The sequence below is a fragment of the Microchirus variegatus genome (genome assembly GCF_963457635.1).
Source record: "Microchirus variegatus genome assembly, chromosome: 1".
In the NCBI taxonomy this organism is placed as follows: domain Eukaryota; kingdom Metazoa; phylum Chordata; class Actinopteri; order Pleuronectiformes; family Soleidae; genus Microchirus; species Microchirus variegatus.
Window position 1 is genome coordinate 42,875,919 of NC_139802.1, and position 18,744 is coordinate 42,894,662.

General features: G+C 42.7%; 2 protein-coding genes across 2 annotated transcripts; one reads left to right on the top strand and one right to left on the bottom strand.

Moving 5' to 3' along the window:
• Positions 1-118: 118 nt before the first annotated feature.
• Positions 119-9,907, top strand: wdr91 (WD repeat domain 91). The gene is made up of 18 exons (XM_083910798.1): positions 119-346; positions 1,751-1,887; positions 1,987-2,166; positions 2,248-2,454; positions 3,353-3,436; positions 3,591-3,703; positions 5,788-5,965; positions 6,127-6,354; positions 6,500-6,678; positions 6,756-6,810; positions 6,934-7,029; positions 7,959-8,053; positions 8,195-8,348; positions 8,447-8,555; positions 9,012-9,124; positions 9,217-9,324; positions 9,423-9,512; positions 9,698-9,907. Exons 2-18 carry the CDS (start codon positions 1,765-1,767, stop codon positions 9,860-9,862), a joined length of 2,277 nt encoding a protein of 758 aa, XP_083766924.1. The 5' UTR covers positions 119-346; positions 1,751-1,764; the 3' UTR covers positions 9,863-9,907.
• Positions 9,908-11,344: 1,437 nt separating this feature from the next.
• hmgcs1 (3-hydroxy-3-methylglutaryl-CoA synthase 1 (soluble)) lies at positions 11,345-17,960 on the bottom strand. The gene is made up of 10 exons (XM_083885901.1): positions 17,889-17,960; positions 15,986-16,438; positions 15,489-15,614; positions 15,153-15,317; positions 14,297-14,465; positions 14,039-14,209; positions 13,468-13,574; positions 13,243-13,368; positions 12,987-13,150; positions 11,345-12,884 (listed from the first exon to the last, which is right to left on the bottom strand). Exons 2-10 carry the CDS (start codon positions 16,431-16,433, stop codon positions 12,801-12,803), a joined length of 1,560 nt encoding a protein of 519 aa, XP_083742027.1. The 5' UTR covers positions 16,434-16,438; positions 17,889-17,960; the 3' UTR covers positions 11,345-12,800.
• Positions 17,961-18,744: the final 784 nt, after the last annotated feature.

Here is an 18,744-nt window from a genome sequence, read left to right on the forward strand (position 1 = left end):
TGTGTGTGTAGTGACGGTCTCTGTCCGACAGAGGGCGCTGTGACTGACTGTGTGCGTGTGAGCGCCCCCCGGCCGTTGGGCGTCACATGAGCGGGTCACGTGACGGTCAGGAGGAAACCACAACAGGAAGAGATTCGTTCCTCCGTTGTTGCAAAAAACACTATTTTCTTAACGGATTTTTATCGCGTTAATGAAATGGCGGAGGCGCAGCTCGGAGCTCATACTTTAATATAAAGTTTAAACGTGTTCCGTGTTCGTGGGTCGAAGGTTTTGTTTTGTTTTTTTTCCACAGCGGAACTCCACGGAAAATTCACTCGACTGAAGATAATTTGGATTATCCACAGAGGTACGTTCGATTTAAAACGTGTTTCAGAAAATCTAGGCTCGGGTTAAATGATGCGATCAACATCGGCTCTGTGTTTGTTGATGTAGCGTGAATGAAAGTGGCGTAATTTGTCAATAATCGCTACGCGCAGAAACACAGATTATATCATGTTGACCTGTACATGCGTCCAATTTCTATGAGATTTTTGAATGGAGTTTGGTTTACACGTTGTTTCTTAAATCTCATTCAAAATACAATACTGATGTGGATACAGGACTGAAATTAACATTTTTGTATTATTATTGTTGATTTGTCGGACGATTCTTTTTTTCGATTTGATCAATCGATTCAATGTTTGATCGATATAATCCTCTAAATGATGAAGTTTCCCCAGTGAAACTTATCATTCGATAGAAACTAAGTGCTACGGCTGCTACTAAGGATTATTTTCATAATCGATTAATCTGTTGATTATTGGCTATTGATTGAGTACTTGTTTGATCCATAAAATGTCAGAAAATGGTGATCAGTGTTTACCAAACGTGGAAATTATGATGTTCTTAAATGTCTCGTTTTGTCCACAAACCAACATTATTCCGTTTTAATGATTTATTTGTCGTATGGAGCAAAGAAACCAGAAAATATGAAGCTTAAAAGTTAGTTTGAGTTGCTTTGCAACACCAAACCCCATAGAGAAAATCAGTGATTTTAACATCACAGCACACAGGAGCTGTCGATCCACTGTTGCCTCTATCAGTAAATTAAAATATGTTATTTATGACATTTCGGCATTTGAAATCTTTTGTTTAGATGTATCTTGGTGTCACAAAGGTAGAAAAGGAGGCAGCAGTAGAGCAGCAGCTCCTGTGTCTATATGGGCTAAAAAAAACACAGTTTCTCTATGGACTTTGGTGTGGGAGAGCATCTCATACAGCCGCCCTTTAAAAACAAAAACACTATACTTAAAGGTGCCATATGTAAGAATGTGGCCAAAAACTGTTACTACATTCAAATTCAAAATACAGAGGTCTTTTGGGTTTCGTTTTCTGCTGTAAATAAAGCTTTGTGCTAACAACATGAGCTGTAAATGCAACGTTTCAGCTTCATGCTAACAAAACATGCTACAAAATAAAGCTTTGTGCTAACAACATGAGCTATAAACGCGACAGTTAAGCTTCGTGCTAACACAACACTCAAAAAACAGGATTTGTGCTAACAACATGAGCTATGAAATACAACATGTTAGCTTCATGCTAACAAAACATGCTAAAAAAAAAATTTTAATGCAAATATTTTGGCTGTACTGTTGTTGGTGGTGAGTTCAGTTTGTATGTTCCTGAGTCTCTGTGACATATAAGGACGATTTTATGGCCTTTAGTTGCTTTTTTTTACATAATGCACCTTTAATGTATGTGTATGTTGCAGGGTCAGAGGTCACCATGGGGTCAGCAGTGGAGAGGACGGACGAACACGTGAGAGAGTATCTGATCTACCGAGGCTTCACCGGCACGCTGAAAAACCTGGACAGTGAGATCAAAGCCGACAAGGAGAAAGGCTTCAGGGTAAAGAGAGAGATGAGTTTGATGATTGTTGTTGTTTGTAATTAAAGAAAGGAACGTTTGTTTGTTTTTGTAAGTGAAGGCGTCGTGTCGTCTCCGCAGGTGGACAAGATCATCGATCAGCTGCAGCAGTTCATCCAGAGCTTTGACCTGTGCGGTCTGAAGGAGTACTGGCTCTACCTGGACAGACGTCTGTTCTGCAGACTGGAGGACATCTACAGGGCCACAGTCAACAAGCTGAGAACCAGCCTGTACAGATACTACGTCATCAGCACCATCCAGGTAAACACAGCGTGATCTGCGTCAGCTAAAGTAAACACTCTCTGTGATGCAAACCTTGGTCCTCTGTTTGTCTCTGTCCAGAGAGGAAACCTGGAGAAGACTCAGGAGTTCTTCCAGAAGCAGGCTCTGGAGCTGCAGGGTCAGGCCGAGTGGCGGGACTGGTTCATCCTGCCCTTTATCCCCTCCCCCGAGCAGAACCCCGCCTTCTCGCCGTACTTCTCCCGCCAGTGGGCCGACACCTTCCTGGTGTCGCTGCACAACTTCCTGTCCGTCTTGTTTCAGTGTATGCATATCCTTCAGATGAACGTGGTAACAGAACAAGCGAGATGTTGATGCATGTATGTATACATATATATACACGTGTGTGTGTATGTATATTTATACATATATGTAGACATATACTTATATATATATACACATATATACATATATATACATTTACATACATATATAGTATACACACATATTCATACGATATATACATACATATAGATACACATATACATATATAGACATACATACATTAATATACATACATACATACATATAGATATACATATACATTTATACACATATACATACATACATATATTTAGACATATACATATATAGACATATACTTATATATATATATATATATATATATACACACACATATACAATTATCTACGTATACATATATATACATTTATATACATATATACACACATATTCATATGCATACATATAGATACACATATACATATATAGACATATACTTATATATACATACATATATACACACATTAATATACATACATACATACATATAGATACACATATACATATACATTTATACACATATACATACATACATAAATGTAGACATATAGATATATAGACATATACTTATATATACATATAGACACATATACAAATACACACATATACATATATCTACATATACAAATATACATATATGCAGACATACATACACATACACTCATTTGAAATAACATGGACAAATCGACATTTTAATTCATTTTAAATGATTTGTTTACCAGTTACAGATATGGTTTCACATTTGCTCTTGTCACGTTTTAACTCCATGGTTTGAGGTCACAATAATCTTTAAATCTTTAAAGTGCGTCCTCATGTTGACAGTCTGGTAAACACTGGTTTGTGTCCAGTCCTTAACCGTCTTCCACCTCAGCCCGTCCTCTTGAGCTTCGACGCCGAGGTCCAGAAGATGACGAACGTGACGGAGGAGAACGAACAGTTCCGGCAAATGGTGAGAACATAAATGTCGTCCCGTCTCTGTCTCTGTCCCTGTCCTGTAAGAGGGACACTTTGACATGTCTGTGTGTCAGGGACACTTTGACATGTCTGTGTGTCAGGGACACTTTGACATGTCTGACCCGTCTGTCTCTTCCCGTCTCTCGCAGCTGTTCGCTCTGCAGACGGAGACTCGAGAGCAGCAGAGGGACGCGGACGAGATGTTCCACCACAAACTGCCGGTATACGTCCAGAACATGGACCGTCTGGGAGACACTGAGCTGTGAGACACTTGTCTTTACTGATGAAATTACTTCAAAGATTTTCTTTGAAAATGAGCGGTTTAAATGTCAATAGAAGGAGTTGTTATCATCGTAACACAGCGACTCTGTGCACCCAAGATGGTTGCCATTATTCAAATAAGACTTTAAAATAGATGGAGTTGCAGGTGGCAGCCATCTTTAATCTTCTTTTAAACTGAGAGGAATGACATTTGAGTATTTTTCATCCTTGTTTGACTGGCTGCAGTTTTTGTTTATCCGGTGTTTTATTGTGAAAGTCTAACTTGTTAAAGACCATAAAATGGTCGAGCGTCTGCTGAAGTCAGGCCGGAGAAGGTCACGTGACTTTTTAACCTTAAATATTAATACATTAACGTGTGTTTTCATCACTGAGACACTTTAATGACATTTTTTCAGGCACTTTAACGCAGAAACGACTGCTTTTTGTTTGTTTTAAAGGCTTTTTTTTTTTAAAGTAACTTATTGTTAATAATAGAATATTTATGTTGTTTTACACTGTGTGTGTTGTGATACGGTTGTTGTTGCCAAATAAACAATTCACCTGATGAATTGTTGGGGGTTTTTTTATCAGTGAGATCCAATTTTTTTTATATTTATATATATTTCATCACACTGACACACTGTAGTCTGGGCAGTTTGATACAGGACACACTCAAAGTCCTCTTTTATTTGTGAGGACAAACCTTCACGTAGAGTTTGGCGTCATCAGCGTAGACATTAATCGTCTGGCCTTGTTTTTACTGCCTCCTGGTGGTCACATGCGCACACACACTGACACATTTAACACACGTTCAACGTATTCTGAGAAATCATATTTCTCACATCCCACGTAAGAATTTAATCAGTCAGATTCTGTAATGTTAGTTTTTTTTTTTACGTGCCGCACGCCGAGTCAAAGAAACGTAGAAAAAAACGTTTGTCTCCATGGAAACCACACAACTAACAACAACAACAATAATAATAGTGTATTTTGGTTAAATTGTACTTGATATATGAATTGAGCAGCTCTATTCTGACAGATTGAATTTGATTTTTAAGGAGAGTAGCGTCTGCATAGAAAAGAGCACAAAAAAAACCTACCTCTTGAACCTACAGGGGGCAGCAGAGCATGAAAATACATATCCTCTATTGTCTTGAACTTGCATACTTTTGACAATTTCTTAGATTCAAGGGCTAAATGAAAATAAACACAAAACAAAGTAACACATGCTTAAAAAATACATTGTCGTATGACAATCAGATCTAAAAACTCGACACACTGGACCTTAAATATAAAACATGATGACACAACATCACACTGACACAGATTAATGGAAAATAACACAATACATCTCCAACAAACTGAGCTTCTAAGACATTTCGCAGTCAAACTGCTCGAATCTAGAGATTTCACAGTCGGCAGAAGTCTTAGTTGTTGCTAGCTATCGAGCAATCGATAGCTAATCGATTAGATTTGTGTGTGTTAAACGCTCACATGATTAAGCTTTAAATGAGCCAATCAGACGAAGAGTCACTGAGGTAAGTGACACACTCACAGATCAAATCAGAGTGTTTGATCATCGAGATCATCTGCATAGAAACAAACACTAAAAATCAGCGAAAGCTCTCTTTTCCTGAGCCTATAGGGGGCAGCAGAGCGTTCATCGTGATAAAGAATTAGCATGAGTGATTAAATTAGATCTTTGTTAGCGTTTTTCTTCGGGTTCCTTCGCGATTTTTAAGTTCTTATGCTAACGCGAGCTAAGAAAATCTTCCATATTCCAGAAGCTACACTGTACCACCTCGCCTTAATATTTGGTTCTTTGATGGACGAAACACAAGAGTGTTCCAAGCTGATCAAAGGGTTAGCATGTTGGCTAGCTGGCTAATGTCTATCATATCCAACTTTTGCGGATCACAAATTCGTTTACGTACTTGGTCGATGTGGAAAAACATCTTCTGGAGCTTCAGCGTCACTCGCGAGATCTGTGAGGAACAACGAGAAAACCAAAAAAACAACATGTTTTCAATAGTTACCTGAGCAGATTCTCACCCTTCCATTGTCTCCTTCCACCTTCTTCTCCAGGGACTTGGTGTCGAGCCAGCGAGCGGCGAGCGCCGTCACCACGCCTTCCAGAAACTTCTTCTCCACATTCCTACCGCAGGGTCGCCGCACGCCGGGGAAACCGTCGCAGCTCGGCAGCAGCAGCGGGTCGTCGCCCAACCAGACGACCGCGAGCAGGAAGGAGACGCCGGTCAGTCAGGTAGAGCAAAGAGGAAGCAGAAGTTAGCGAGTGAGGAAGCTGAAACAGAGCGGCTGCACTTCCTCTGACGTCCACTAGAGTAGCCAACCGAGGTTGGGTAAACGTCAACGCTTTGGGGTCTTTGTTCAAACAGTGTCTAAACTTTTAGTGTCTTTCTCCAGCCCGCGAAGACAAAAGAGTCGGTCCAAACAAAGGAGGCGAAGCCAGTCGTCAGTCAGACGCTGAGCAGCGAACCCGCGAGTTCCCCGTCGTCAACGACGACAACAACAACAACGACAACAACGACGGTCAACAACCAGGCGACGAACCAGCCGTCGTATCCGCGACACAAGAGGATCCAGGACCACGAGAAAGAGAGGAAGGAGCTCTTCTCCAAACCACCGCAACAGGTGACCCAGATAAAAATAACACCTTTAAAAAGTCTTATTTACCATTCAGACAAATTATGTCCATATTTAGGCTCCACCCCCCAAAAAAGTCCCTGAAAAACTGTTGGAAATGACTTCATTTGAACTTTTCTCATGTTGCGTTTAGACACCAGAGAAGAAAGGTGACGCTGGGGAGGTGGAGCTTCCTGCTGACTCTGCCCCTGACCTCCCTGACCCCAGATCAGCAGATGGAGGAGGAGGAGGAGGTCTGTCTGTGGAGCAGCCTTTCATCAAACTCAGTCAGGAGGAGTATGGAGAACATCACTCGTCCATCATGCACTGCAGGTCTGTGCGCGCGCACATACACACACACACACACACACCATCATCTTCATCATCATCATCCTCCTCTTGTGTTCCAGAGTGGACTGCTCTGGACGCCGGGTTGCCAGTTTGGACGTAGACGGTGTCATCAAGGTTAATCCTTGTTTTTTTTTTCCCACAAAGGATTAAAATAATCTGCTGCAATTCAAACACATGAAGAATCATCTTCATCTTCATCTTCATCTTCATCATCTTCATCTTCTTCTTCTTCTTCAGGTGTGGTCATTCAACCCCATCATACAGACCAAAGCCACCATCATGTCCAAGTCTCCTCTGCTGTCTCTGGAGTGGGCCACCAAACCTGACAGACTGGTACCAACAACAACAGAACCTGCTAACAACATGAGCTTTAAACGCAACATTTAAATGATGCTAACAAAACAGGCTAAAAATAAAGCTTTGTGCTAACACCATGAGCTACAAACACAACATTTAAGCTTCATGCTAACAAAACATGCCAAAAAACAGACTTCTTGCTCATAACATGAGCTACAATTGCAACATTTAAACTTCTTGCTAACAAAGAATGCAAAAAATAGGCTTAGTGCTAAGAACATAAGCTATAAACGCAATATTTAAGCTTTGTGCTAATAAAACATGCTAAAATAAAGCTTTGTGCTAACAATATGAGCTATAAACACAACATTTAAGCTTCATGCTAACAAAACACGCAAAAACAGACTTCTTGCTAATAACATGAGCTACAATTGCAACATTTAAACTTCTTGCTAACAAAGAATGCAAAAAATAGGCGTTGTGCTAACAACATAAGCTATAAACGCAATATTTAAGCTTCATGCTAACAAAACATGCTAAAAAATAGGCTTTATGCTAACAACATGAGCCAAAACATAACATTTAAGCTTCATGCTAACAAAACATGCTAAAAATAAAGCTTTGTGCTCACAACATGAGTTAAACACAACATTTAAGCTTCATGCTAACAAAACATACTAAAAATAAAGCTTTGTGCTAACAGCATGAGCTATAAACGCAACATGCTTTGTGCTAACAAAACATGCTAAAAATAAAGCTTTGTGCAAACAACATAAGCTATAAATGCAACATTTAAGCTTCATGCTAACAACTCAGCATTCTCTCTGTGCTAACGGAACAACATTTAATTTTCATGTCAACAATAAATTCATAGAAATACAACATTTAAGCTTCGTGCTAAAAGCACAAGCTAACAACACAACATTTAAACGCTTTGCCTATGACAATAATGTGTGTGTTTTCAGCTGTTGCTAGGCAGCGGCGTGGGCACAGTGCGGCTGTATGACACCGACGCCAAGAAGAATCTGTACGAGATGAACATCGATGAGACTCATCCACGGTAGGAAGTGACATCACTGCTCAGCTCATTAGAACAGATCGATCAGTATCATCAACTGTGACCCATCTGTGGGTCCTGACCCAGTCTTTGGGAACCACTGTTATACAGTATTTGATGTCATATCAATGTATTGTGTGTCAGTATCTTGTCTTTAGCGTGCAGTCCCAGCGGCTCGTCGTTCGTGTGTTCGGCGGCGGCAGTCGGTCGCTCCGCGAACGCCGAGTCCGCTCCTCGACTTCCGATACCAATGTTTGGAAAACTGTTACTGTGGGACACGAAGACGGTCAAACAGCAGGTAAAAGATGTCAAACGTCGTCGTCCTCCTCCTGAGGACACCAGGACACGTCTGAGTCAGGGGGGTTTTTTTAATCCGTGTTTCACTCTGTGTCACAGCTCCAGTTCTCATTAGAGCCTGAACCGGTCGCCATCAACTGCACGGCGTTCAACCACAACGGAAACCTGCTGGTGACCGGAGCTGCGGACGGAGTCATACGACTGTTTGGTGAGTCATTAAAATCATTAAGAATATGTACAATTATGTTCTTTTGCTGTTAGGCTGTCGTTGTTCAACAGGAAACTGAAGTTTGTGCCACTTTGGTAACCCGCTCGCTCTCCCACACCAAAGCCCATAGAGGAAACCGGTGATTTTAGCCTGTGTGGACGCAGGAGCTGCTGCTCTACTTGCTGCCTCGTGTGGCGAGTTTGTGTCACTGTAGTCAATCTGAATGAAATATTTCAAACACAGAAGTCGCCCAAATAACACGTTTGAAGTTAGTGACGGAGGCAGCAGTGGATCAACTCCTCTGGATCAACTCCTGCGGTGCTGTTTTGAAAAATGGCTGATTTTCTCTATGGGCTTTGGTGTGGGAGAGTGAGCGGGTTACCAAAGTGGCACAAAGTAAAAAAAAAAAGTCCTTTTACATGATGATACTTATCCGCGCGTGTGTCGGTGGTGCAGATATGCAGCGTTACGAGAGCGCGATGAGCTGGAGAGCTCACGACGGCGAGGTTTACAGCGTGGAGTTCAGCTACGACGAGAACACAGTGTTCAGCATCGGAGAAGACGGAAAGGTACGAGTTCGTTTTTTTAACCGCGAAGACGTCCAAAAGTGTCTTAAATGCTGCAGTGAAGAGAATAAACCTGTGTGTGTGTGTGTGTTCAGTTCATACAGTGGAACATCCATCGGTGCGGGGTGAAGCAGTCGGAGCAGGTTTTACCTCAGGACGCCACCGGGCCATTCGTGTTGTCGGGATACAGCGGATACAAACAAGTAGGTTACCGTGGAAACAGCTGGACGTTATTTATTTTTCTTTAAATGAAATGAAACGCGTCAAAGAAAAAAACGTTGACGTCCAAACTTTTGCTCAGGTTCAGGTTCCTCGAGGTCGACTGTTCGCCTTCGACTCTGAAGGACAACACGTGCTAACGTGTTCCAGCTCCGGAGGACTCATATACAGAGTAAATTCAAATTAAATACGTATTTAATGTCATATTAATGAACATTCAGTTTGTTAGACGTACAACAAAGTGGAATTCTCTCTTAAATTCTCTCTGTTTTTGCTTAATTCATTCTTTAAATACAAAATTTAACACCAAACTTCAGTATTAGCATCATTTCCTGTTTGTTTTTTATGAAATTCCAGTTGACCAATGGGGAGCCGGCTCTGGAGAGCGTGCTGTCGCTGGGCGGACACAAAGCCCCGGTGGTGACGGTGGACTGGTGCTCAGCCGTGGACTGCGGCACGTGTTTGACGGCGTCCATGGACGGGAAAATCAAACTGAGCACGCTCCTGGCGCAGAAGTCGTGACGGACAGGAAGTTAGCGCGCGAAAAAGTCGTTGTCGTTGTCTCAGTTACTGAAGAGATTATTCCAGAATCTGACGAACGTGACCACGTTTTATGATGTGATGCAACAAATAAAATCAAACGAAAATCCCTGTCAGTGTTTCGCATGTGTCTTTCTTTAAAGCTGCAGTAGGCGACACACACAGTACTGTGTAAAGTTTTAGCGTAAACAACAATCAAGTTATGAATATTACTTAATATATTCTGATAATCCCATAATAAGCCCTGTTGCAACTGGATCTGTACCAGAAACACATTTTGTTTTACGCATGTGTGAGGTGCTACTTCCTGTTGAATCGGGTTGACTTCCTGTCAAAAGCAATTAACAACAAAAGTCCAGTTTTTAAATAAAAATATTGGTCTATTTTGTCTTTGTAGCTATTTTTATATTTTCTTTCATAAAATAAAAACATATTAAGGGTTAAAGTTAAGAGTAAGAGTTTCTAGCTACTAGCTAGCTAACAGCTAAGCTAACAGGTGAGTCAGCAGATTTGTTCTCCCTCATGCTTTGGTGTCACGATTGTCGACTCACTCAGGGATGGTTTAACGAATTCTCCATTTTGAGAACTCGTGCTATAGGCTACGTAAAATAGAAATTGACTTATTTCGCTTTAAAGATGTTTTTAAGGAGTACAGCACTGGTGAATATTTAAGCGGTTTCTTATCAAATAAAAAATGTTTGTCGATATCTTTTATTTAAGCTCCACTGTGCATCAATGCTACGACAAAGTGGAAACATTAAGGGATTATACGTACGAGAACGAGTTTAAGAGAATTCGGGAATAATTATATTAGCTTTTATGCTAGCCCGAAAACACATATTTGAGAAAATGGGTCCCAGAGTAAAAACAATATCTTAAATAACAAAAATACAAAACCCATGGCGTTTTTGTGTATATAATGAATATGTAAATGTTGTGAAATGATGATGTCATAGCCCCACCTCTCTCCTTTGCGTTCGCCGTCACTAGCTTTGTCAACATCGGAGAACATGGTCCACGTCTTCTCCGTTTCTGGTGTATTCCTGTGGCTCGTTATTTATACTTAAACGTCGCCACGTTAACGCAAAACTTTTTTTTTTAATAACGTCAAAGATTAAGATCGTACGGGTAAAGTTGTGTTTCCGTGTGTACGAGGCCTGAAATGCTCAAACACCGCACACCTGTGAACACGTTAGCGCTAATCAACACTCCTGTGTGAGTCACCTGCTAACGAGGAGGCGGAGTCAGCGAAACCACACACACACACACACAATGACCAATCACTGAAACACATTCACGTTTATAATGAAAAACAGTCGAGTCGCACGTTGAAACTTCATTGAAATTTATTCAGTGAATCTACGCGTCAGTTATTCACTCGTTCATTTACAGCTATACACTTTTATTAATCTTATTACAGTTTGTACTGTACAGAGGTCATGTGAGTCCTGTGTGTGTGTGACACTGTACAATTGTAAATAATATCTGTACATTATTGTCCGTTCAAAAACAAACGTGCTTGTTGTTGTTGTTGTTGTTATAGTAAGGCTTCTTGAGGTGCGATCGTACTGCCTCCTCCTGAGGCCACGCCCACTTTCCCTCTCTGCCCCGCCCACCGACAGGAAGAGGAAGACAACATTTCAGCTCGAGGTCTGTGCGGCTGAAAACGACAGCGATAGATAGATAGATGGGGGGAGGGGGAGGGGCTTCACAGTGAAACAACAATCATCCGCGACTGAATATGATCTTATCATACACTTGTGTGGAATTTATTGACACCTAGTGGTGAGAAACCATGATTTGTCCATTCTGGGCTACTGTACAATACAGTAATACACGAATAAAAACATCTGACATTTCTACACACTGCAACTTTAAAAAAAAAAAAAAAAAGGTCCCCATCTAACCAACTAACATATACATATATATATATATATATATATATATATATATATATATATATTTCCATGGAGAAGTTGTGTATTCCCAGGTTCCCTGAATGCACCACTGTGATTACACACAAGAATTAAAAACAAACACAACGACGGTGAGAAACGTCGCCACTTTATACTTTACTTTACGGACGGGACACATAATCTGTGGTTAATCTCCGGGTGCAGCGGGAATATTCTATATAATATTTAAAATTAATAGCATAACTTGTGTTTACACAAGTGTGGACGTGAGTTTCTGAGTTAAAAGAAATAACTTGTGCGTGGGGGGGGGATAATTAATCTGAGTCGTTAGTAAAGTTTTAAAAAAAATAAAACAGCACCGTGGATGAAGGGTTTAACAGCAATCTGGCAGTTCCATACATTGCCACTAGAGGGCACTACTTATTTATGATGAGTACATGATGTCGTCATGGTAACGTAACTAGCGTACATGTCACGGTAAAAAGGTGACGATGCTAGTGTTTTTTTTCCAGTGTGTTTTTTTTAATGTGATTGATTATAGATTAAATATTAATCAGATAATCGATTACATCATCAATCACATGATCAATTCATCAATATTTTTCCAAAAACAGGCGACCATGACTCAGCGGGAGAAGAAACTGCTGACGTCATCGTTACTTAGGAGGGGGAGGAGCATGAGGGGCGCATCACCTTCCTGTTGGGTTGCCATGGCGGCAGCAGCAGCATTTTATTAAGACCCGCCCCCCTTGACACCATGTTCATTTCCTCTTCCTGTTACTGGCGGCCAGCTGCCAGGAGGAAGTCTAAGCCCCGCCCACACACACTCGAAGATAAAAACCACGTTGAAAGCAGACGTGCGGTCAAATGTAGCAGGACAGCGAGGGGAGGAGACGATGGGAAGGAGGACGGGCGGGTCCAGTTGTCCTTTAACGTACAGCGATGGAGGGGGAGGAGTCAGCCGTCGTGCTCTGGTACCTCACAGAGGTCACAGTCGCGAGCGCTCAGTTGCTAACGGCGGCGGCGGCCTCGGGGCTCGGCATGGTCGCGGGAATGCGAGGCATCTTCTTGGCGGGACTCGGGATGTGCTGTGGGAGACAAACACAACGGAAAAACGCTAAGTTTTTGTCTCTAAACATAGATAATTTATGGTTTTTGTTTTATAAATACGTTATCGTTTAAATCTTCACCTCGGCCTTCGTGCTGGAGTTCGTGTGAACGAGCTCCGGCTCCCTCGGCAGGTCGTGGACCAGAGGTCTGCGGGCGTACTCCCTGCGATGTTTCTCGTCCACGCGCGTCAGGTACCACGTCCCCGGGAACAGATCGTCCACTGAGCCGCGGGGGACGTAGCTCGCTGCAGGGAGACATGGGGAAAAAAACCAATTAATATAGTCCGCGAACGTGCTTTTGTTGATGCATTCGCCAAATTAGTGAATTAAGTCGTACCTAAGTGATGCGTCTCCTCCCTCAGCTTCATGTTCTCAGAGAAGACGGCAGGTGACACCTTGGTCCTGGAGTCCAGGCGGAGCTTCAGGTCACTGAGGCTGGACACCAGTTTGTCCAGACTGGATCCTGTTTGTTACACACACACACGGCTGTTAGTCTCTAAAACTTTACTTAGATTTATTCAGTTATTTTTATAACACGCTGAAGTGCGGCGTGGCGTCTCACCGGGGGTGTGGTCCTGTGTGACTCCGAGAGAATACAGCGTCGCGGCGAATCCCGAGCCGTACGAGAAAACGCCGATTCTCTGTCCCGCGATCTGTGACGATGTGCGTCTATGAAGAAAAAACAAACAAACAAACACTTTAAAAACTGCACCATCGTTGTTGTTACTGCAGTTAAAGTGTCAGGAATACACAAATAATAAAGTGTTTTCTAACAGGAAACTGAAGTTTTTGAACCACTCACTCCTCCACACCAAACCCCATAGAGAAAATCAGTGATTTAAGCTCAAGTGCTGACTGTTTTAATAGTTTTGTGTTATTTAGGTGAATGTGGACAAAGGATTTAAAACACTGAAGTCATAAAATAACATATTTGAACTTATTGACAGAGGCAGAAGTGGATCAACAACAACCGTGTGCTGTGATGTTAAATCACCGATTTTCTCTATGGGGTTTGGTGTGAGAGCGTAAACGGTTTACAAAGCGACACAAACTTCAGTTTCCTGTTAGAAAAGTCTGTCCAACAGTTAAAAAAAGTGTTAACTAAAATGTGTTTTTTTTCCCTCGAGACTCACTGTGCGATGAGCGACGCCAGGCAGCCGTAGACCGACGGCGTGTACATGTTTCCGTTCAGGTTGGAGATGAGCAGTGAAGCCTTCGTTTTCCTCTCAAACAGATCTGCACTGGCCTTCATGAACGCCTTCTCCACGTCCCGGTCAAAGTAGGTGTCCTCTGGTCGAACATCTCTGTCACACAAACACAAGTCAGTCAATACTGAAGGCAGACCTGTGACGAGGAGGTTAGATTCATGTAAAAGTATGTTCTGAGCGTACCTGAAGGCTTCCAGGCCGCTGAAGGGTCCGGTCTCGGTGTCGGGGTTGGGGTGACTCAGGAAGTCGTTGAGCATCAGTCTGGCCAGAGACTTCTGCACCAGTTTGCAGTACGGAGAGTGAAAGACCAGGAAACCAAAGTCCTCCAGGCTGAAGCGCTTCTCTGAACTCTCTGTCACAAACACAACACCGGGCGTTTCGTCACTTCACTGACGTCAAACTCCAGCCTGTGGGTGTGGTTTTGGATCATCCCTACTAGAACCACACCCTCACTAAATTGGGTAAACATGGTGCTTTTAATTTGTTCAGGTTAAAGTGAGATGTTTGGACCTATTTTACACGACTTAAACTACATTTTTATCTTCTTACAAAGACAGTAAAGTACTGAAAAACAGCTCTGCGGGGTACTGTATTGACAATTTTGAACAGCAGAGGGCAGCATCGCACCTCTCTGTGTTCAACCTGCCAGAAATGAGAAGATGAATAAGTTCACCCACTTTGCTCCATGACCCTGTTCACATCCAGAGAGAAAGAGAAAGTGTCTCATCTCATTAAACTACTTCATGGTCCCTGAACTTAAATAAACGTCTTAGCTAAGCTAACGCTAAGGAACTAAACCCTCTAAACCCATTAAGTTCTTATCCGTGAAGAGTCCTCGTTGCACTGCTGCACGGGACAAACTTCACACACACTCCTGAGAGTCTGCCTCGCTGCAGATGAACAGTTTCTTATTAAATGACGACAAAAAGCACAACTTCGAAATATATTTTCCCCCAGATTTAACACCAGCGGGGAGTAGAGGAGAGCTGCTACATGCCTCACAGGACTGCGAGGGGAATAACAAAAGCCTCACACTCACCTCTCTGCCACTGTGCGTGGATCTTGTTGCGGAACACGGAGTAGCAGCGGTCCAGAGCGCTCAGGTAACACTCGATCGACAGCTTCCCGTCCACAACCGGGTACTCGGACATCAGGTCGGGCTTGTAGAAGTCGTAGGCGTGCTGCATGTGCGTTCCTCTCAGACCTGCACCACACGACACACACACACAGAGCTCTATGTCAGCAACACAGACTCTTCTCACCGCGTTTTAAAATCCTTTGACCAGAATCTGACCAGTACTGATGAGGAGCATCTCATCAGCCCACTCTTTAATCATGTAAATGAGGCATCTACAGACTCAAATCAGTTACTGACCTCGTTCAAATGCCAGAGGAGCGTTCGGTCCGACCAGCATGGCCACGGCGCCAGCGCCCCCTGTGGGCCGCGCACTTCCTGTGGCGTAGACGGCGATGTCTCCAGCTACCACCAAAGCATAACGTCCTGCAGAGAGGAAACAACAACAACAACACTGGTTCATACAGAGTTTGGAGCTTGGTTTGTACAAGAATGGAGCACATTAAAGTCAACAGATAACCAACATTTTTATTGCGTGTTGGAAAATGTGCTAAATAAGCCACAACCTGCAATACTCGTCTGCTCCTCCGAGATCAGTAAACAGATAAGAAATGACTAGATTCTCTGTTGGTTTCCAGCTTTGAAAATGTCACATTCATTAGAATGTTTTTTTTCTTTAAACTAAGCATTTAGCAATCAATAACCGGAGGCAAACAAAAATTAATGTATTACTGGGATTATTAGATTATTAATTACATGACAGTAAAAGCATCGAAACTCAAACAATGTTTACCCACCGTCCCAGGAGCTGGACTCCACCCAGTTGACGGCGTTGAAGAGCGCCGCCGTGCCGCCATAGCAGGCGTTGGTGGTGTCGATGCCTTCCACGTCCGTGTTGCCCGAGTCCTCAAACAGCTGCATGATGACCGTCTTGACCGACTTGGACTTGTCGATGATGGTCTCGGTGCCGACCTCCAGGCGGCCCACGCTGTCGTAGGACAGGCCGTTCCTCTCCATCAGCCTCTGGACCACGGTCAGGCACAGGGAGTTGATGTCCTCGCGGTCCGAGCAGAAGCCCATGCGAGCCTGGCCCAGGCCCACGGTGTACTTACCGGCGGCCACGCCGTCAAACTCCTCCAGCTCGGCCTGGTCCACAAACTGCGACGGAAAGTACAGCTCCAGGGCGATGACGCCCACGTCTTTGGGCCATGGTCCCAGGCAACTGATTGAGGCTGATCCAGGCATCCTGACTGGAGGAGAAACTGTGGTTATTATTAGGGACGCGCTATATCTGTATTGGCAGATAGCAAATACGCCAAGATCTGGTCGCCCTCTACAACTATTTTTGTGTATATTTATTTTGCTCAATGAAGAAAATGTACATCTCCACCTCCAAATATGTTACTTTCACTGAAGAAGAAGAAGAGACGCAGGGGAAACAAGCAGCTACAAGAAGTCAAAGAAGTAAAATGACTGAAGTGTTACTCAATGATCTCCAGCACTGATATGACGTAAAGTCCATTATTGCAAAAGCTCTGTAAGGGAACTTTCCTTTGCATGGTGAAAGTCTAATGTGGTCCAGGACAGAGGTCTGGTCTTTCACACAGGACTACAAACACATTCAGACTGTCCTTTCATCCTCAAGCTAGTTGCCTTTAAATAAAAAGAAAAGTATAACACAACCCATGGCAACAATGTATGATATGACTGTGTTCGTCTATTGCATGAATGTTAACAGCCATACTACTGTAATGGAAGTTAGCCTCAGAAGTCATCTTAATTTTTTTTTTACATAACCTTATGGACACTTAAGTTTGAGAGAAACTAGCTTGAAGCCATCTTGCAGCCGGCTAACATGTTAGCTTAACAGGTTGTATGACATTTATTACCTGGGCAGTTTTACTGACGTGTAACAGCGACACATTTAAACTGAAGATACAGAGATAATTACGCAGATATTTAGTGCTGGTTAATTTAAAAACAAGAAGATCAGCAGGGTCTATCAACAGAGCTGATGCTAGCTAGGTTAAAGGTAAACGGGACTTTAAAGCAGCCGGCTGTGTTTACTGTCTCTGTGGTTAATATAATACTGACCTACAAATGTACACACACACTCTGTGTTTTGCAAACAGATCAAAGATAATGCTAAAAAAAAACGCACACACACACACACGGGTGAGGAAAAAGTCGGTGAAAGGGCAGTGGGATTTCCCGGAACTTGAGTCATCAATGACCGCTAGCGAGTCCTGTAACCCGAGACCCCCGTCACAGCGAAGGCTCCGCCATTTAGTTAATTACGGCTTATTTATTGATTAATAAAGAAGCGACACGGACATTTTACATGTTAAAATCATGAACGTCATCTTTTTTTAACAGACTGGTTTTGGTGATAACGGTCTACCCGGACAATAATAGCGGACGGACCAACTTCCGTGCTAACTCCTAAATGGCTACGCTAAGCTTCTATTCCGGTTATAAACATTATCAGACTGTTTAATATACGTATTAAGATTAATTTAGCCAATAATCTGATGAGTGAACCTGAAAGTTTTAGTCCCGTTTGACTAAACCTGGACTAAAACCAGTGACTCACGCAACACGGTCCGACTGCTCAAACTACACCCAGTGAAACCGGGACAAACACGAGCATTAATGTCGTTTAAAAACCCTTAAATCCGAGAATAGCGGAGCTCCGCTTACCTGTGTACGAAGCGATAGTGACAGGTAACGCTGCAGCGCTGTCAGACACACTCCTGTCCCCGGTACGAGTGTATTTATATGCGACGATGACAGAGCAGCGGACAGCCTGTACTCCAGCACCTGGACTCGCGTCCAATCAGAGCGCGCGTAGACCGCGCACTACATGCGGCGCTACCAGGGCCCGTGGAGCGGCGGCCAATCAGCGCGCGGCATTGGCAACACGCGCCACCGACGTAGCAGCGGGCCAATCGCGTGACGTGTACGATGTCTGGTGAGGGAGAGGCGGCCAACCACAGGGCGGGGTTAATTCCTGGCGCGGCGGTGGGACAGAGCGGCGTGTCCATGGCAACAACATGTGTCCGCTCATCCTGGGAGAGACAAATCACAACTTTCACCGCAGCAAAGTTTCACTGCAGTGACATAAAGTTATTAATCCAATATTTTTTTAAAGAAATTAATGAATAAAAGGCAGATAAATGATCAGCAAAGTGTTTTTTCTGAGACATTTCTGAGCAAAACAGGTGGAAAACAAACACTTAGAGAATCCCAACACAGGTATTATGTAACTATAAAGAGACATAAAAGAAGCGAAAACAACAAAAGGGACAAACAGACACACACAAAACAAGTTTCATAGAGAGAGAAAAAGATTTAAAAAAAAATATAAACAATTGTCACAGAGAAACAAAATACTGTTTAAATAATAATAAAAATAATGCAAACAACCACCACAAAGACACAAAACAAGTTTCACAGAGGTGAAAAGTTATCATGCAGTGACCCAACATAAGGTGAAAAGATAGAACATTGTCAGAGAGAAGCAAAAATACTGTTTAGATAATAATAATAATAATAA

Coding starts and splice junctions, on each gene's coding strand:
- wdr91 (XM_083910798.1), top strand. CDS start 1,765: ATGGGGTCAGCAGTGGAGAGGACGGACGAACACGTGAGAGAGTATCTG. Junction 2,455..3,352: donor CCGTCTTGTTTCAGTGTATG/CATATCCTTCAG, acceptor AACCGTCTTCCA/CCTCAGCCCGTCCTCTTGAG. Junction 6,679..6,755: donor TCGTCCATCATGCACTGCAG/GTCTGTGCGCGC, acceptor CTTGTGTTCCAG/AGTGGACTGCTCTGGACGCC.
- hmgcs1 (XM_083885901.1), bottom strand. CDS start 16,433: ATGCCTGGATCAGCCTCAATCAGTTGCCTGGGACCATGGCCCAAAGAC. Junction 15,318..15,488: donor TCCTCTGGCATTTGAACGAG/GTCAGTAACTGA, acceptor CGTGTGGTGCAG/GTCTGAGAGGAACGCACATG. Junction 12,885..12,986: donor ACTCCAGCACGAAGGCCGAG/GTGAAGATTTAA, acceptor TGTCTCCCACAG/CACATCCCGAGTCCCGCCAA.